Raw genomic sequence first — 20,952 nt, 5'->3', positions numbered from 1 at the left:
AAACCTTCTGATTCAGAAGTTGGTGCACCACTGACTGAGCCAAGCGGATAGTGAGCACTGCTGCCTCACTGCACCAGGGACCCGGTTCGATTCCCAGCTTGGATCACTATCTGTGCAGAACGTGCACGTTCTCCCCATATCTGCGTGGGTTTCCTCTGGATGTTCTGGTTTCCTTCCACAGTCCAAAAGATATGCTGGTTAGGTACATTGGCCATGCTAAATGCTCCCTCAGTGTACCCAAACAGGCACCAGAGTATGGCAACTATGGGATTTTCATAGTAACTTCATTGCAGTGTTAATGTAAGCTTACGTGTGAGACTAATAAATAAATTTTAATCTTTAAACCTTGTTTCAAATAATGCTACAATGCACAGGTATGTCCCTGCAACATAAAACTGTCTTAATAATTTGGTCAGCTGGTTCTTAGTCAACATGCTAGGTTATGTGACATGAAAATGTATTAATTACTTTCAGTATAATATTCACATTATATATTGCAACCATTAAAATATACACCAAGAGATATAACTCCCAAATGGGGCACTTTTAATGTTTTTCCATGCGTGCTTTTTATTACAAAATCCAATATTTTGAAAGAGTAATAGGGTAGATCGGTTGCCAACCCTTAGAGAACTCACATTGCAAAACCTATGTAAACCAAGTCTGATTCCAAATCCAGTACTAGCCTTGCCAGAATATGATACAGACCTTTTCCTTAACTCCGTTCCTCAATGGCCAAAAATGATGATCAAATGCTTTTGTGCCTTTAAATACTCATTACCTCTGAAAATTGTTGCATGGTGCTTACAGCTGAAGACATGCCGTGGCTGAAAACAGTTTGCACAGGAAACCATACAGAGAATTGCAATTATATTAATAAGTTTGACGGCATATAAGGTTTTGCGGTGAGACTTCTTAATGCATGATTGTGTGTGTAAGGGTGAATATCTGAATAGTGCTAACACCTCTATCCAACTTACTTATAAAAACTAGCTCAGAATTAATAAACATTGTACACTTCAATAATCCTCGTTATGACAGGAAATGAGTCTATCTTTGTGGTGCTACATCCTGCCTACTTACTGTACATTTCCCATTGTTGATTGTGAGCAATAACCTAATTTGAATATTAATATATGTAGAGTGGCTGCACTCTCATGTTTACAATCATTCTCCAGCTACCAAACTCAGTCCTTATTAGTCTGTATAATGCAAGAAGAGAACTGGCTGCAATTTTATTTCCTTAATTGCATATCTCAGTTATTTATTGCACAAATCTTAGTGGATCCGGCTGTTGAAAATTATAAAGGAGCCAATGTGGAAAATCAGGTTGTGTCCTTTCACCGCTGGGATTTAACTCAAAAGCCAGTCAAAACTGGGATGGGATTAAAGATTCCTCCCCCTCTCTCCTGCTGTGCTAGGTACAAGTCTTCTCTGTGAAATACACCTAGCTCGTAATGGAAATGGAAATGTGTCAAAAATGACTCATAATTCAGTACATAATTGAGAATCTCACTCTCGAGAGGCCATATGGATAGCTAGTGCAAAAGAAAAATCAAAAAAAGCACGCTGGTGCAGTTGTGAACATTCGTCTCAGGCAAAGTTGCAGCAGATGACTGGAGGTTACTGCAGCTTTGCCACACTTGTGAGAAACTTGAATTCAGAGTTCTACGTGCCAGTGAAAAGTACAAGAATTGAAAAACTGTTCTGTTTTCCCCAGCCATGATATCCTTTATTTGAGGACAAATAATTCTTTAGCAATGACACTTTAACAAAAAAAGGCTCCAATTCAATCCATCCTATTCTGAATGTGATTTATTTCAGCCATTGTTCTACACAGTATGATGGTGGCATTTTAGCCATTAGTTTTCCATCTTTTCCAATATCTATTGTTACATGAATCTGCCAATAAATGAATGCAAGTGAGGCTTTCCGATCTTTCCTTCCATTTCACTCCTGCAATAATTCAGTATCCCAATCATCCACTCCTCTGCCAATTTATAAAAATAAGCCAATATTAATACAGCAAAAAGATCAGGGAATCAACACCGTCAGGCATTATGTCTGAATATTCAAACAATTACTCATATGATACAGGATCTCTGAGCTTGCTGTACAACAATCATACCTTACATTTTCCTTTAAACAAAGGGTACATGAAGCTAAATTTTTGCAAGCCGTTTTATCACAGTGGCACAGTGGTTGGCACTGCTGCCTCACAGCGCCAGGGACCCAGGTTCAATTCCTGGCTTGGGTCACTATCTGTGTGGTGTCTGTACATTCTCCCCATGTCTGCGTGCTCCGGTTTCCTCCCACAGTCCAAAGGATGTGCAGGTTAGGTGCATTGGCCATGCTAAATTCTCCCTCAGTGTGCCCGAACAGGCACCGGAGTGTGGCGACTAGAGGATTTTCACTTCATTGCAGTGTTAATGTAAGCCTACTTGTGACTGATAAATAAACTTTTTTAAAACATTTTTTTTTATTCAACCTGTGAATGAGCAGTTGATATTTCACATGATTTACTGAATATCCATGCAAATGATCTGGCTAAATCCAAGTCTTTTCATAGAAACTAGAAGCAGGAGTAGGTCAGTCAGCCCTTCCAGCCTGCTCCACCATTCATTTTGACCATGGCTGATCATTGAAGTCAATATCCTGATCTCCCTTCCTCCCATATCACTTGATCCCTTTAGCCCCAAGAGCTATATCTAATTTCTTCTTGAAATTTTTTCTTGGCCTCACCTACATTCTGTGGTAGTGAATTCCACAGAATCACCACTCTCTGGGTGAAGAAATTTCTCCTCACCTCTATCCTAAAAGGTTTACCCCTTAACCACAAACTATGACCCCGAGTTCTGGACTCCCCCACCATCTTTCTGAATCTATTTTATCTCATCCTGCTAGAATATTATAGGTTTTTATGGGATCCCCTCTCACTCTTCTCAACTCCAATGAATACAATCCTAACTGACTTAGTCTCTCCTCATATGACAGACCTGCCATCCCAGGAATCAGCCTGGTAAACCTTCGTTGTACTCCCTCTATAGCAGTAACATCCTTCCTCAGATAAGGACACAAAACTGCACACAATACTCCAGGTGTGGCCTCACCAATGCCCTGTACAATTGCAGCAAAACATGCCTATTCCGATACTCAAATCAACTTTTCACACTCTTATCAAACAGTGGTTCTGATCTGTGTACCCCTACAGATTCCTAACAAAAGAATACCTTAAGTCTGAAACTTTCTAGAAACACTGATTGGAACAGTATCACCTTCTTGCATGCAGGTCTTGCTTACAGAAATCACTAAAAAGATGTGCAAAGTATGTGCAAAGTAGAGACATGATTTATTAAGTGGGAAGAAATGTCTTCCTCATATCTTACAGTAAAAATGTTTTATTAAAGATAAAAGATACAAAATAAAACCTTTAAAACACAGAAAAGCAAGCTAATGTCATTCGATAACTGTATATGTCCTCTCTCTGTTGTAACAGTAACTCCATACCAACGCTCATCAACAATTTGGATATTAACAAGCTAAAATTTTACACAGACTTCATAGAATCCCTACAATGCAGAAGGAGGCCATTCAGCCCATCGTGTCTGCACTGACCACAATCCCACCCAGGCTCTATTCCCATAACTCCGCATATTTACCCTGCTAATTCCCCTGACATTAGCGTCAATTTAGCATGGTCAATCCGCACACCTTTGGACTGTGGGAGGAAATCAGAACACCCAGAGGAAACCCAAGCAGACACGGGGAAAATGTGCAAACTCCAACAGACAGTGACCTGAGTCCGGAATTGAACCTGGGTCCCTGCTGCTGTGAGGCAGCAGTGCTAACCACTGTGCCACAGTGCTGCCCTAAAATATGACTTACAACATGTTTCTTGTTTTAGAGCCTTGCAGTGAAATACAAAGATACAGGGATTAAAATCATTTAGATTATCGGAAGCAAACCTCTCCAAAATTTACCTTGAACTGGGACAGTTTATTTATGCTAGCTCCACCAAAAACCAATCTTAATTCTCGGGTTTAAAGGCTGTACAGACCATCGATGTTATCATGACATGTGTGGAATGACATTACAACTTATGTGTACATGACAGTCAGTTACAATTGTGAGCAATAAACATTTTTCTTTCCTATTTTCTGAGGAAGTAACAATCAAAGTCCCAGAGATATTTCATTAAGTTTCTATTATTCTTGGGTGTTGGATAAGTTCCCAATGGTGGGAGAGCCCAGAACTAGGTGTCATTGTTTGAGGGTAAACCTTTTAAGTTTAAGTTTATTTATTAGTCTCACAAGTACGCTTACATTAACACTGCAATGAAGTTACTGTGAAAATCCCCGAGTCGCCACACTCCGGCGCCTGTTCGGGTACACTGAGGGAGAATTTAACATGGACAATGTATCTAACCAGCATGTCTTTCTGACTGTGGGAGTAAACCGGAGCACCCGGAGGAAACCCACGCAGACACGGGGAGAGCGTGCAGACTCCACACAGGCAGTGACCCAAGCCGGGAATCGAACCCGGGTCCCTGGTGCGGTGAGGCAGCAGTGCTAACCACTGTGCCACCGTGCTACCCCTCTGAGGTGAGGAGAAATTTATTCACCCAGAGAGTGGTTAATGTGTGGAATTCATGACCACAGAAAGTAGTTGAGGCCAAAACGTTGTGTGTTTTCAAGAAGAAATTAGATATAGCTCTTGGGACTAAAGGGAGCAAGGGATATGGGGGGCGGGGGGGGTGGTGGCGGGTGGGGGGGTTGTGGGAGGGGGGTGGAATCAGGATATTGAATTTGATGATCAGCCATGATCAAAATGATTGGTGGAGCAGGCTCAAAGGGCCGAATGGCCTACTCCTGCTTCTATATTCTATGTTTCAATGTTTCCAGGTTGCTGCTGTACCTTTGCTATGATCTGCATTCCCTGGATTGTGATCAGGGCTCTTTATTTTGGAATGCAATTCCACTGTTCCTGGATTTTACCTGAGCAAATCCAATCTGATCTGTTGAGATCAATGGCAAAAATCTACATTGACTATCATTCCGCAGAAAACATATTGCTGTTGCACAAAAGCTGGTGTGAGAGGTCACAATTACACTAAAGTTGTGGTACAAATCTGGAATAAAAAACAGAAAATGCTGGGAAAACTCAGCAGGTCCATCAGATTCTGTAGAGAGAGAAAAAGAGTTAATGTTTTGAGTCCGTATGACTCTTCTTCGAAGAAGTATTAAACGGATTTGAAACATTAACTCTGTTTCTTTCTCCACAGAATCTGATGGACCTGCTGAGTCTTTCCAGCATCTTCTGTTTTTTTTATTTCTTATTTTCAGCAGCTGCAGTGTTTTGCTTTTATTTTAGTACGAGTCTGGGATTGGCCTATCCTGGGGTGTGATTTTAGGAAGGGTGAGGTTGCCCAGAGGAAGCACTGTGCGATGGTCTGACACATCAGGTATAACTACAGCACAATGTCAACCCCCTTGGAGCCTGTTGGGGATTTTACACCTGGAATTCAATCACATGGTTTGGGCGGGTTTCTGTCTGCACTGTCCACAAGGGGAGTCATTTCATGTATGTATGTATGTAACCATGCACAGGTAGAGTTCTGTCCTACACAATTCGAGTCAGACAGGGTAAACATAGTAATACAAGCAGTCCTCAACTTTACAACATTTGAGCCACGGCAAATGGCACTTATGTTTATACATCGGCACCCTCATAAGTTCATAAGATATAGGAGCAGAATTAGGCCATTCGGCCCATCGAGCCCACTCCGCCATTCGACCAGGGCTGATCTGCTCCTCATCCCCATTTTCCTGCCTTCTCCCCATAACCCTTCAACCCATTACCAATTAAAAATCTCCTCCTTAAATTTACTCACTGCCCCAGCATCCGCCACACTTTGGGGTAGTGAATTCACAATCTTTTGGGAGAAGTAGTTTCTCCTCAACTCTGTTTTAAATTTGCTGCCCCTTATCCTAAGACTATGACCTCTCGTCCTAGAATGCCCCACAAGAGGAAGCATCCGCTCAACGTCTACTTTATCCATACCTTTTATCATCTTGTATACCTCAATTTGATCTCCCCTCATTCTTTTAAATTCCAGAGAGTATCGGCCTAAACTGTTCAATCTCTCTTCATACTTTTGACTTCACGGCACCGTGCCAGTAAACAGTTTACCAACTGTTATGTTCCTTTCTGTTTCGCCTCTCCTGGATTCGTTTCGATCGCCTCAGGGGGTCGGAGAGGAATTTCCCAGATTTTTTTTTTCCCCATATTGGCCCTGGGGTTTTTCACTCTGGGTTTTCGCCTCTCCCTGGAGATCACATGGTCTGGAATGGGGGGGTGGGGGTGAGTTAATAGGTTGTGATGAACAAAGCATCGTAGCTGTGAGGGACAGCTCGGTGGATAGGATATTGGTATGTAGATAGGCTGGAAAATTGGGCGGGGATCCTGGATTCAGGATTCAATCCTGGACCAGGGAGCGGCGCGGGCTTGGAGGGCCGAAGGGCCTGTTCCTGTGCTGTATTGTTCTTTGTTCTTTGTTCTTTGTTCTCACAACCTCAGGAAGGTCAAATTGCTTCTCAAATACAGGATAGAAGAGTCTTTGCAAGTGTAGGCACTGTTATATCATGGGAAATACACTACTGTGAGGCAATTATACTGAAGCAAGATCCCACAACTTTTTCACTGTTCTGTGAAAACTGGGTTTCGCGCCTTGGTTTTGGAACTGAGCCCCCATTTATAACGTTGTTTCCACGGGAAAACCAGTTCCAACTTATGATGTTTTGACTTATGATGCGGTTTTCAGGAACCAACTGCGTCAGAGATCTGAGGACTGCCTCCCTGGCTGCAACCCGTTAATGCAGCAAAAGGCATGTCGTGACAGAGTCAGATATGAAAGCAGGTTGAAGGGAGGAACACACAAAATACCATAAATAAATTGGTGCCAACACCCAGCAGTTACACAGATCAGGGAAATTGTTAAAATCTCATTACGGTACAATTCCTCAATCTAGTAACTTAAACATAAATCATACATACAACAATGGCTACACATCCCATGCCAAATCTATCTAATCCCTTAAACACCTAGCATCTTATTCACCTGTACATACTGCTGCAGGTACACTTAAGATAATTATCATTAACAGCTCCTGTTGCACAAATACACACACTCAACACAAACACACACAGACACATACACTCACACACACACACAAAGACACACACACAAACACAAATAAACACGCACACACACATACACTCACACACAAACAAACACACACACAAACACAAACACACACGCTCACACACACAAACACACACAAACACAAATAAATACACACACACACACATGCACTCACACACACTCACACTCTCACACATACACACACACTCGCACACACACACACAAACACAAATAAACACACTCACACACACATACACTCACACAAACACACTCACATACACAAACACACACACTCACGCATATACACACACACATATACACACACACACAAACACACAAACACAAATAAACACACACATACACTCACACACAAACATACATACACTTAAACACACAGGCACACACACAGATACACACATACACTCACACATGCACACTCAGACACTTACACACACATGCACACTCTCACACACTCACAAATATACACACAGACACACTTACACACAGAGACACAATCTCAAATACACACACAGGTACACACACAATCACATTTACACGCACACAAAGTCACATTGAAACACACATGCATACACATTCACATGCACATACACACACTCAAACATATACAGACAGATACACACACCCACATTTACACACACTCACAGACATAAACCTGCATACACACACACATAGTCATAAACACAAACTGATACATACACACACAAACACATTCACACTTATACACACACACACAGATACACTCGCTCACTCTGACCCGCGGGCGCGCTCTGCCGCCGCTTTCTCCCAATGGGGAGGATCGGGTACGCGCGAGAGAGAGAAGGTGCCGCGGCTTTGGAGAGTTGGAGCGGTGGGGGGAGGGTGGTGTGGGGGGGAGGGGGGCAGGTGGCAGTGGCTGTGAATGGCATTGGAGGGACGGGAGGGTGGCAGTGGGTGGAGGTCCCTGACCCTGGCTCCAGAAAGAAGCTCCCAAAGGAGGACCTGCAGCCTGGCGACCCCTCAACCACAGCAACTGGGGGAAATGCCTTGCCGAGCAGGGGGTCAAGCCAGAGCAACAGCAACAAGAAATGATACATGTGAGCTGCAATCCCTGGTGTCTGGGTACTGGCATTGGGATAGAAATAGCTCTGGTGGCTCAGACGGTTCCTGTACAGCTCAAATTCTGCCATTGTTTTACATCAAATGTATCTTACACCAACTGAACACATTCAAAAATCCCCATTTATTTTTACCCCTGTCTTATTTCATTGTGAGGTATATTAGGGATATAGATATAGGTAACATTTCTTGTTAAGTATATTGGCCATGCTAAATTTTCCCTCAGTCTACCCGAACAGGCGCCGAGTGTGGTGACCAGGGGATTTTCACAGTAACTTCATTGCAGTGTTAATGTAAGCCTACTTGTGAAATTAATAAATAAACTTTATAAACATTAAAAAATGCCCTTCTCGGTTTGTGGCGATATTTGTGGGCCACAGTGTAAGATACAAACAGGTGGTTGGAGGAGTGTGGATTCACAGGGCTATTTGGAAATAACCAGGGCAAGGAGCAGAGAAATGTGACAGCCTCCTGGGGAGAAGAGGTGGGAAGGGACTTGTGACGAGGCAGGACAGAGCAGTTAGTCTGTAGCACACTGTAACATCAACCCCTTTCCCAATCCCCGCTCAGGCTGCAAAGTAACGCCCTGAAGCAAACCTCACAAGGTCCAGGATGGCTTTAATATATGAGAGGATGGCTGACGTCCAGAAAGAAAAACCTGCCGCCTCATTAACAAATAAAACCCAAACAATCTCATGTCTCTTTTTCCACCCGCATGTCCCATCATTATTTTGATATTGAGCTACTGTTGGAAAATGATGTGAAAGCTTACCTTATAATTTAAATCCCGTTTCATTGGTGAGACTGGATATTGTTTCCCAATTCTTATTTGTAGAATCAGATGGCACGGCAGCGTGTTTAATAATGCGTTATGTTTTTTTTTCAATTATGGACAGAGAACGCCAATCGATTAAAATAATTCCTCAAAATCTTTAAAAGCTAATGAAGCCGATTGAACTTAGTGTAAAGGTATTTTAACCCCTTTTCTGCCTAGGCACAATATTTGAAACATCCAGATATCGTTGGGGCTACCTTACAATCCGTGCTGCGATATTGAAAAAAAATCCTTTAAATAAAGAGGGAAATTGCGGATATGTTACTTTTGCAACGAATTGCACGCTAAAGAGGTCATGTTTTACGAAAATGTTAGTAAATTTGCGCCGTTCCGTTTCTATTTCGTTCACTTAACGAGATGAAACTCGCACAAGTGGAAGAGATGTGCCACACAAAGAGACATTGATTTGTGAAGTTATTTTTTATTCATCTAGTAATTAAATCAATAGCGAATGTCAATCTGCATTTGGGGGGAGGGGTAGGGAATGAATCTATATGGTTCAAATTCGAATGGTAAAACACAGCAATGTTTTTTTTATTTTAAATGTTTTAACTTTCTGCTCCAGTGCAGTACAATACACCCTGGAAACCATGCCCACCAATTCAGTGAATCAATATATTAACCGCTGAAGCCTGGGTTTAATCTGATTGATTCGCACCGAGACACAGATGAAATGTTATCTGTTTACATAATATTAAAGAACAAACAACACATTCGTGATGACTTTTCCAGGATGTCATTGTATTCTCCGGTCAGTGGGAATCGCTTGCAAATCGTCCTGGCAAAAATAAAAATGAATAATGTTAGGACAACCGCAAGAAGGTCATTGTTATTAACTTTTAAGTCCCAAGTCCACAGAAACCATACTCAATTATGACTAATGATCTGCGGGCGAAAAAAACACTCGCCCGTGATCTGACCTCCACAAAACAAGAGTTCGCCCACTGCTTTGTAGCTTATTCCCGACAACCTGGCATTCATTCCTCTACATTCATTATTCCTTCTTTAACGGCGTTTTATCGGGAAGCCGCCTCTCCATCTAAAGTGGGGGACTTCCCAGGTCTGCTGCTCCCCCGCTGTCGAGTGCTCGCCACTATCCCCTTCCACACACACAGTCTAAAGAAAAAAGTTGGGGATCAGGTTTGAAAAGGTAATGATTGAATACAGGCACACACACACAATGTGCAAATTCGGCGTATATTTTCCCCAATGGCAAATTCGTCTCCTTGTAAAAGTTGTGATGCATTTTATTATTTGAATACCGTGGCTAATCAAATTTATTTAAATTATATTGGATTTTTTGAAAACGGAGGAAATAAAATCGCCCAAAAAAGGTGCGCAAATTAATGGTTAACATTCACTCCCGTTTAGGTCAATAACCCAGTCCTAAAATAAGTAATGTCCCCCTTGCTCTGTTACCCGCAGAGTAATTTAGTCAAGTGAGATTCCATTGTTCACAGTCACATTAACCGCTAAATGGAACTGAACAAGTGAATAATTATCATTAATGCAAAATTAATTTTCATCAGTGCTTCTAAGGATCAAGCACTTCCAATTGAAATCATCCTTTTTAAGTTTAAATAATAGAAACGGCGCATAATCCAAATGTGCCAGAAAGGTGCTGCCCGTAATAAAAGATGCCAGGCGAGACAGGGGTAGAAAATGGAGCGAATTTCCTGCTCCCAGAATACTCCCACAATATTTCTAGCTGGACAATATTTTTTTCCGATATCTTATTTGCTGGTCTTAATTTAAGAAAAGAATCCTTTCAAGACTGTGTCATTAATTGAAGTCTTACCCTCCCCTTTGAGGAGAGGGCAGAAAGACGAAGGTGGGGGGGGGGGGGGGGTGGGAGGCATTCGATTTATTCCCCAATTTTAGCAACCAAATTCCAGTGTAAATCCGAGACACCGCTCCTATAAAAAGTTACATTTAATCACGGCCAGAACATAACGGCTCAAATATTGCTTTGTTGCAGATCAGAGTGTGCATAAAAGCCATCAGTAAGGCGAGGGACATCACAAAACTGCTGTTTGGGGACTGTCTTGGCGTTAACACTATTATGGAGAAAAAAAACATTAAGCTTCCTTTTCGCGTGCGATTCAAGGGGGGTGAGATACATAAGATATCGAACGGGTGAAATTTATCGCGATACTGTTACAATCAAGTCGAGGAAGATTTACCCTTGCTTTGTTACAGCACCCACTAATTGCTTTTTCTCAAATTAACCTGGTTTTGGTGCGTCTAATCCAGGGATAATTGCAATGAAACACGCTTTAATGACACTCATTAAATGATTCCACTACTTATAAACATGGCTCGTTTGTGTTTAAGAAGCAGAGAAGCATAGTCTATTAACATCTAAAATAACTACCTAAATCGGCCTGATTTGTTGGGGGATTTCTTTTTTGTTGCCATTGTTCGGTGAATGTAAATAACATTGCCCCCCCCCCCCCAAATAAAATTAGAAAGCCAGCTTTCTCCGGAGCGGCTAAACAAATATAAATTGTGTGCGGCGAAATTGCTTGAATTATCAGCGATTTAAATGCCTGCAAACGCCGTCCTGGCTCAAACAAAACCCGGCTAAAATGTGTCAAGGAGAAGGCATGTTCCTAAATTAGCACACATCTCCGAAAAAGTAACAGTTCTTGCAAATGCTTCCGTGTGCAATTGGCGTGCGGGAGATGTCTTGTGTGGGCGAGGTGTTGTATTAACATTTCTACAACAGCGCCGGTCATTAAGAAGTTCTGGCTTGGTGACTTGCGGGTTCCCGGCTTTGTGGATGATTCTTCCCACCATCCCACTCCCCCCCCCCCCCCCCAACAAATGCAGCCAAGCCGGTCAAAAATAAATAGGCATCGGAGTGATAGCTTACATCAAAAAATAACAAGGTGCAGATCAGAAAGAAGGAACAAGCAGGCGATCAGTTGTGACAATTTAGCGATAAGCCGCCCTTAGCTCCCGAAATCAAATGTATTAGTCTTGAAATCGATCCCATTGGAAAGAAAGATAAAAGAATTTAGAAATAACGAGCGGATGATGGCGGTGGTTTTTCAGCCTTCCTGGGCAGGGAGGGCCAGGCGACAAAAAGTTTACTCTTTCTATAATCAAATGAGATCATTGGACGTTGGGTTATCTCACTGAGTTTTCCTTTGAAATGAATTCTATTGGCACCATTTAATGTGTTCATTTAAAACCAGATCACTGACCCGGTGCTGCTGGTAGGTGAACTTAGGGCGGCTTTGCAAGGATCTATTTTAGAGGGTGGATTGTTGGAGGGGAGGGGGGGGGGGGGGAGTTGAATACAGTGTTTTCTCAGCAGTGGAAAAGCTATAGCCAGACTCCCGCCAGGTAGCGCTAAAGGGCCGCTGTACAAACAGCTATCTGGCTGTTCAACATCTGCCCCAAAGTTCACCACCGGTTTGGGGATTTTTTTTTGTGTGTAACGCGGCAAGGTTGGGGTGGACATTGAAGGGGAATCCGAGGGGTTTTAATCTTCCATGCGTTGCAGGTAACCACTAAACACCTAAGTGTTTTTTTAAGGGCTTTATGGTAACATTGGGATGTGGGGTGGAGGGGGTCAGGAAAAGTTCAACACAATCGCCCTAAATCTTCCTCTTTGGGGAGGGAGGGGTCTGTTTGGGAGGGTTATTGGGAGCCCATGATTTTAAAAGCAAATAAACCAACCTGTAAATTCAAGACTGAGTCGGTTTTGGGAGATAGGATTCTCGGGAAGAATTAATAATCTGGTGAAAGACATTGCGAAAGTGTCGCAGCCGCGCCTCACCTCACTCCCCGAACAATGAGAGAGACTTAAAAAACTTTTGCAGTTAGCAAATTAAATACATTTACACAAATTTACACGATGTGGAGGGGGGGGGGAGGGGAGGGGTGAGATGCTCCCAAAACTGAATAAAGGTATACACACACACACAAACTTAGACTGAAAGGCAACCAGTTTTAAACAAAACCCATGGTTAAATGTGGTGAGAGCCAGGAACATTCAAACGCGGTTTCCCTTATAACCAAAACATGCAAATAACTGCAGCCTCTGATGATATCGCCTCGCTTTATTCTATGTATCACATTTCATCATTCCATAGGGGAACTGACACCTTAATTTAAAACAAATTATAACATTCAGATTTTATATATGTCTGTTCCTAACTGAGCGATCATAGCCCGGCAACTTGTATCAATCGATTTGGGATTATTTTGGGATTGGTTTGCGCATTTTCTATATTCACAAATCGAAGTTTTTAAACCAACAACTAAACGCGTGTCTGAAAGCTACTCTGGGAGGAGTTCGTTTCACTTTAATTCATCTTTTGGTGAATAATTCGGGCAATCCTCCTTCTGTGTCAAAAGCAAGTTGCACAGGAAGGGTGTCTACTTTGAACAGAATGAGTTCGCATCAGTAAATGAGGATGGAATCTCATCAATGTTTTAAACTCTGCTGTGGGATGAATGCGGGGTGGGGGGGGGGTGCAGGGGGTATAGACATGCACGATGGAGGGAGGGAAGGAGTGAGGCGCGTCTCTGCCGCTTCTCGGGGTGAATCTTAAAGTTTTGATCTGTTCACCATTTCGCGCCAGTAAGTTGCACTTGCAGGAAGAGGAACGGGATCCTTCGTTCTCTGATTATCTTAGCGCTGTTTTCCTTGAAAAAGATACTGAACTCTTAATGAATCTCAACACAGCTGGACTGCTTACTCTGAACATTGATAGCTCTAACCCCAAGTTGACCCCAATTTGACACCAGAAGATGAAATTTTACCAGCTGTTAAAGCAATCTTCGGCTAGCCCCGACTATCTGCTTGTTGATGGAGATGCACTCCACAACCGGACACACATTTGCCTTTATGTGAACGGCAGCGACTTGATTCCCTATTGAAATCCCCTGTAAAAGGCTGAATTTCAGGAAGGTAGATGGTGCGGAGAGCCTGGCCTATAGTTAATCCCGATAACTGAAAACTGTAAACTTTTTTAAAAACCCACACCAAACAAATTACATAAAACAAATCAATCGCCTCTTAAAAGCAAGTTGGGGGAAAGACATGCACATCATACTGCTAAGATTGTTATATATATTTTTTAAAAGATAGAAATGGAATTGATATCTTAGCGAAACCCAGAGAGACACTTTACAGAAATACCCTTCTGGGTCTGACAGTCTGTCTTTGGAAAATCTGTAATTTTGTACTCTAGGTCTGCGAATCTTTATTGAACCGTAGACCGTCGTGTTTTACATTCAAGTATTCAGAAGAAGAACTCTAACTATTAAATAGATTTCTATTGATAAAAATGCGAGGTGACTATCATTTGTAACACAGCAGAATTCGTGCCTTGCTTGCTGATTGCCGCCCAGTTTAAATGGCGCTTTGGTCGACAATTGTTTGCTAATAATATTGACGACAAATGCAGGAGATAATTTTTAAAAACTTTTAAAGCACAGAAAATCCGAGTGGGCACTTTGCTTTGTATTATAAAACAAACTGGAATTAATTTGACATATTTAACACACAATGCGTATTACTTCGGGGACTATCAGTCGAAGATGAGATATTCAAAGCAAAATGGTCAATATACAGTTAGAATATTTAATCTAGAAGGGTGCACGATTTTCCGGCGCCCACTTTACAGTAGGAGATAGTTACAGCGCAATACCCATTTACACAAAAAAACGAATCGGAACAAATGCATTTTCAATAGTCACCGATGACAGTCACACAACATTTCCTTTTATTTATCACTTTAGAAAGTCTCTACTCATCGCCGCTGCCAACTCGTCGCTCTGCTGCTTCGGAGTAAGGGGGGGTGGGGGGGGGGGGGTTCACAATTTACAAAAGCGTCCAAAACTCGGCTTCTCTCCCGACAGATAGGCTTTTATTCGCGGGTTTGTGGACGAGGAATGGCGGCCGGCTCTCGCTTCGAATTAAAACTGGTCTGTTTTCATACTCACTGCCGCTCTTGCTCCCAGACACCGTCCGTTGCCTTGTCCCATTTTTTCTTACACCCCAAATTAACAATCAGGAAAAAAAATGTGTGGTTTACATCGGTTAGGCAAAACCATGGCAACGTTGCCGTTTGCACACTGTATGAGAATAAAAGCCTGTTAGTGAAACGCACTTACTTGATGCGAAGGACTCGGCTGTACTTATCATTCTGTGTACCAGTCGCCAGTGGAGTATACCAGAAGAATACTTATTTGAAGACCGTCTCGGGAAGTCTGCAGATCTTCAGTAGTTGTACGTCTCAATTTTTTTAAGACAGAGAAGGGGGAAACAGTGCGTAAAAATATTTGAGAGCGATTTTTCGATGCTGTCCTTCCTACATTGTCAGCAGTCCTTGGTATTAGAGGCTGGAACATATTGGAATGCCCAGCGGCATTTGTCTGCCGCAGCACTATCTTACTTTTTATGTGAGGGGTGTTTTCCCAAACATCATTGTTGTTATGATGCCTCGTTTAATCAAACTGTTTAATTGCAGTGGTTATCACTATCACCAGCATCCTCTGAATCACTCAATTTTTTTTGCTTTATTGACCCCTGAAGTTGCATTATTGTGTCCATGTGTCCTCAAAAAAGGAGGGGGGGGGGGGGGGGGGGGGGGAGAAAAAATACTCTACACATTCTGTCTGCCTTGAGAAAATCGTGATTCGTGTTTAATTTTTGGAAATCAAATATCCCGCAGACAATGTGTTTTGCCATTTCAGTGGAACCATCGATATGTGGATGTCACATGCACAGAAGCCGGTGTGTCTATTGATGAAGGCGAAATATTAAAGGCAATAGTCCGCTTTTGGCCTTTGTGAGCAGGGGACTGTGAACGGGGGGCGGGGGGGGGGGGGGGGTGCAGGGAGAGGGGGGGGGGGGGAGAAAACTACTGCAATCGATGGATCGACCAATGCTCCTCCCCTTAACTTCTCGCATTCCCCCCCCCCCCCCCCAGTGATTGATGATCAGATGAAGGCCTGATAATTGAGTGCCATGATGTACGGCTGGGTGCATGAATTTGGCTGCGGCGAAGGGATTGGACGGGGTGCACAAAAAAAAATTACTTTCCCCTTTACAAAAGGATTTTTTTTCCGCTGGAAAAGTTCATTCTCGCTCAAGGGGGTGCGAGGGACCACACTTAAATTCTCCCAAGTTAACGCCATGCAATTAGACGCATCATTATCAGGAATTACTGCGATTAATATCTCAGTTTTGCCCTGCAAACCGCAACAAAGCTAGCAAAAGTAAACCGGGGGCACACACACACACACACACACTGACTGGCGAGAAAGATAATCATTCGAAGCCTGTTGAACTTCTTAACTAAATAAAACTGCCTTTCTGGAAGAATTCTCCCCAGCACACACACACACATCTACATGTAAATATATGCTTCTATAGAGAGGGAGGGAGACCAGTTATGGATGAGTCTCACTAACGAGTTCCCTACTTTACTTGTGAAGTTGAATCAAGTCAGAAATTCTTCCACCGCCTAACCTCTGAAGATTGCGAGAAGGCTGATATTAAGCAAAGGATGTTACAAAGGATGTTCTAGCCCTTACCTCATTTTGGCAAGTTCTGAAATAACCTTAACCGTACCAAAGAACTTTTCCTTTTTGGCTGTTGTGACAGGAAAGGCACAGAGAGAGAGAGAGAGAAAGAGAGAGAGAGAAAGATTCCCCTCTCTACTTAAACAGACCCAGAAAGAGAGTGAATCTAGCCTGGGAAATGTTGATTGATTTAAAGATTAGTTTTATAACCTTGATTTTTTTTTTCTCTGTGTGTTGGGAGGGGAGGGGGTTGTTGAGGGGAGTTGAGGGGGGGGGAGGGTTTGGAGTGATTTCCACTCGCAGTTTTCTCCCTCCCCCCCCCCCCCTCCCATGACTTGCAGCAGTCCGGATTGCATACTCTACATATCAGAGACTGCTTGGCGTGCGAGTGGCTATGCTCACCACTACTTCCGGGTTCCGTCATTGTCCCGCCGCTGCCGCCGCCAGTGCGTTATTCCTGACAACACATTCACTGTGTAAGCAAGCAACCAGCCACCTCCTCAATACTTACTGACAGCCACTTACTCAAACAAACAACCCCCCCTAAAAAAAAGCTACGAAAGAAGCCGAGGCTGCTCCCCCCCCCCCCCTCGCCTCCCCCGCCACCTCTCTCTCTCCCTCTCTATCTGCTTTTTATTATTCTCATTTTGTCTTGTGTTGTCTTGTTGTTAACTCCGGGTCAACATTCTCATCGCTTTTTTTTCCACAGTAAGATAGCGGTCCAAAGGCAAGCGGAGTTGTTGCAGCGACAGAACATCATTCATTCAGTATCTTGACAATCCTGCCTTGATTGACAACCGGAGAGTCCCAAAAGCCATGAGAGGCGACAGTTTTGTGCCAAGCGGGCTGTTGACGAGCCGCTAGTAATCTTCAAGTACAATTTCTTCTCTTATTTTCTTTTCTTTTGGTGGCTTGACAATTCTCCCCCTCTCTTTCCTCTTCCCCCCTTCCTCCCTCTCTCTCTCCCCAGCTTGGAAAAGAAAAGAGAGAGGGGAGAAACAGAGAGAGAGAGAAAAGGCAAAGTTCCCCTACCCTCCTTCCCTCCCCCCTCCTTTTCTGCTTGGGCCGGTTTTTTAAAGACTGCGATAGTGGAGGATACAGCTGGAGTCGGAGACTGGATTGGGGGCACTGCGTGTCTCTGTGAAAAACTCTCACACACACACACACACAACCCTCCCCCCACCCCCCCAACCACCACCCAAAAAATAACAAGGGATCTCGTTGAGAATCACAGCTAAAGGCGGACTTGTGGGGATACAGAGAGAGAGACGGAGCATCCAAGAGTGTGGGAGCGCAGACTGATGGCGCAAAGGGTAGGTCTCTTTATTTCAATCTGCAAAAAAATTCACCTATCGGGTAATCCTGTGTCGATGGGGCCTGTCCTGCTACACTTCATCTGCTGCTGTTGATGGCGGGCCCTATTCAGCAACAGACAGACACAGGAGAATGTTTTCTAGCCAACTAGAGTGTATACCAACATGTTTCTTGTAGCTGTGCTGTTTTTTTATTTTTAACGCGATTCTGTTACCATTTCTCTCTCTCTCCCCCCCCTCCTCCCCCCCTCTCCATTCTCCTCTATTGATTTCTTCGATGCAGTACGATGAACTTCCTCATTACGGTGGGATGGATGGAGTCGGGGTACCGGCGTCCATGTACGGAGACCCTCATGCTCCCCGGCCGATCCCCCCCGTGCACCACCTCAATCACGGGCCGCCGCTACACAGCCAGCACTACGGACCACATACACCTCACCCCAATGTCATGCCCACCAGCATGGGATCCGCTGTCAACGATGCCCTGAAGAGAGATAAAGATGCAATTTATGGGTAGGTAATAAAAATTGTAGGGGGTGGGAGAGAAAAGAAAAGAACAAACTGACACGTTCCGCGGGGAGAGAGAGAGAGAAACAGTTCTTAAGCAACTCAATATTAAGCCAAATAAAACTGGCAACTTCAGAGAGGTGGTGAATGGGGGGCTAAGCAAGTGTTTTACAAAGTTTACTCTGCACGCTCAACTTTGTGCCACTGTCTTGTGGAAGCTGGAATATTGTTGCATTTGGGTTTGGATGTGAAAGTGGTGCTTTTCTCATTATATATTTGTTTTGTTGTTGTTGCCATCCACAGCTCTGTGAAGTGACCGGAAGCAGCAGCTTTTTTTCTCCCCCTCTTTGCAGTGTTTTCTGTTAAGTTATGTTTTAGTTCAAAATGGCTGCTGTCTTGTTGCTTAGCTTTGGTGTGTGTGAGGGGGGGGGGGGGGAATAACTGTAGAGAATTGTTTTTAAAAATAAAAAGATAAATCCCAATTTTAGTTACTAGCTGGAGATGCATGTGTCAGTAACAGTCCAGAGGCCAGAGTTGTTATTTGTCAAATGTTGGGGGCAATTGCAATAATGAAGTTGTCTTATACACAGGGATAGATAGAGGCAGACTGTTTTCATTGCACAAAAAAATTCAGACATACTTTTCAGGTTTTCGTGCACTCCAGAGCTCAGAGTAATTGACCGAACCCCCCCACCCCCCCTCCCTTGTCTTCCAGGCACCCTCTATTTCCTCTCTTAGCGCTGGTCTTTGAAAAATGTGAGTTAGCGACCTGCACTCCCCGAGAACCCGGCGTGGCAGGCGGCGATGTCTGCTCGTCCGACTCTTTTAACGAGGACATCGCAGTATTCGCAAAGCAGGTCTTACAATTCTTCTCATCTTCTCTCTACAATATGCTGGGAGGAGGAGGGGAGGGGGGAAGAAAAATACATTGCGACGATAGTCTTGCAAGCAGTCTTGTTTTTAAATGTAATCAGTAAATAAGTCTTCAAAGGTGAAACACACTAGCATTTTAATAAATGTGTCAAATTACAAGTAATTACATATCATTTATGCACTAATTGTGTTTCGCATGCTGTTTATTTAGTAAGCACACCGTGCCTTTTGGGACAGTAAGACTTTTCTCAAGTGTTTAAAGCTAGTTTTCCAACTCTTGGTGCAGTGCATTGAGTCCCTTTCCTCTCGCATGTTGTCTAGGTTCGTGCAGAAAAGCCACTATTCTCCTCAAATCCAGAATTGGATAACTTGGTAAGCCGCGATTTTGTGATCTTTCTCGCACGTTGGTACACAGAAAACTCTGGCCGTTATAATTAGGACTAAGATGAGCCCCTTTTTCCCCCCTGCTTTTTTAATCAATGCTGCTCTTGCAAAAAAAAATATAGCCAGCCGCCTTTTACTTCTTGTGCGGCGCTCCACGCCAGGTTAACACGGCCGGCTGGGACTTTGCAAAGCCCGGTGCCCCAGCCGCAGGAAGCTGGGCGGATTGCGGGGGGAGTTGGGGGGTGGGGAGGGGGCTCATTTGGAAATAACTGCTTAGCAAGGAAGAGATCTTTCCACGCCACCGCTTTGCAAATTGCCAGTGATTTGGGTTTTAAAAGATCCCAAAAGCAGCGTTGAGATTTGGCAATCCCCCTCTCCAACTTCCCTCAAAAATCTATTTTACACAACCCAAGCTTTCACTTTCTTAAACCCCCTCCCCCTCAGCATTATGTGCTCCCTAAAATACCTTACAACAACGCGAAATATTACACCGCCAATTTAATAGAAAGATGTCAGTAAACAGTTTGAAGTTCACTTGATTGTACAGGGTTTTGTTTAAAGTTTGCCAGGGTCTCTGGTGTGAGTTTTTGCTACGGAATTGGACAGAGATGTTTGAGAATTCTCTCCGGCGTGTCTAACATTTGTAATACATTTGCAGATGATCCAAGCAATACAAGTATTAAGGTTCCACCTCTTGGAGTTAGAAAAGGTAAAAAAAATAAAGTTTTCTGTTGCTTGTGTTCGATCTCACTGCGTTTCATGGTTTAGAAATGCGCACAGAAATATGCTTCATTGCTGACCAGACAAACCAAAAGCCTATCTGTTCAATTAGTGGAAGATGTGTTGCAACAATAGAAAGTGACAGTGTTGTTAATGCAGAGAGCGTCTTTCTCTGGCCGCCGCTGATACAGGCAGGTTCGGAAGGATTGCTCTCGGCTTGCACACACTTGCCTTCCTAATAGATATATATATATATATATTTTGTAAAAGGACATTTGGTTTGTAAGCATTTGGCTTCAAGTTGTAGATCGCAGTGTTTTCTTTGATGTGGCTTTGAATTAAGAGGTTGGATCATTCTCCAGCGTTGCAAACTTGTTCTACAGTCGCAACCGAAGCGTTGAACTCGCTGCCTCAAATCCAATTCCCAGGGCTGTGAGCGCGAACACTTTGCAATAGTT

General features: G+C 43.3%; 1 protein-coding gene and 1 long non-coding RNA gene across 9 annotated transcripts in view; one reads left to right on the top strand and one right to left on the bottom strand.

Annotated features, from left to right (window-relative positions):
- Positions 1-9,560: 9,560 nt before the first annotated feature.
- LOC144506917 (uncharacterized) lies at positions 9,561-17,023 on the bottom strand. Its single transcript, XR_013499975.1, has 3 exons — positions 16,710-17,023; positions 15,285-15,405; positions 9,561-9,930 (listed from the first exon to the last, which is right to left on the bottom strand). It is a non-coding gene; the product is annotated as an uncharacterized LOC144506917 (long non-coding RNA).
- A 660-nt stretch (positions 17,024-17,683) lies between these two features.
- meis2a (Meis homeobox 2a) overlaps positions 17,684-20,952 on the top strand; it is a 132,902-nt gene continuing 129,633 nt past the window's right edge. For 4 of the 8 annotated variants that reach the window (XM_078233288.1, XM_078233285.1, XM_078233292.1 and 1 more), the window contains exons 1-5: positions 17,869-18,010; positions 18,294-18,523; positions 19,233-19,374; positions 19,712-19,762; positions 20,433-20,483. In XM_078233288.1, the coding sequence (XP_078089414.1) occupies positions 17,999-18,010; positions 18,294-18,523; positions 19,233-19,374; positions 19,712-19,762; positions 20,433-20,483 (486 nt within the window). In that variant the 5' untranslated portion in view covers positions 17,869-17,998. Of the gene's footprint in view, positions 18,011-18,293; positions 18,524-19,232; positions 19,375-19,711; positions 19,763-20,432; positions 20,484-20,952 lie in introns of all 8 variants that reach the window. The other 4 variants (XM_078233289.1, XM_078233293.1, XM_078233291.1 and 1 more) reach the window with 3 other exon arrangements.

Source organism: Mustelus asterias, chromosome 18, assembly GCF_964213995.1.
Source record: "Mustelus asterias chromosome 18, sMusAst1.hap1.1, whole genome shotgun sequence".
Lineage (NCBI taxonomy): Eukaryota > Metazoa > Chordata > Chondrichthyes > Carcharhiniformes > Triakidae > Mustelus > Mustelus asterias.
This window is presented reverse-complemented; position numbering and strand designations above follow the sequence as displayed.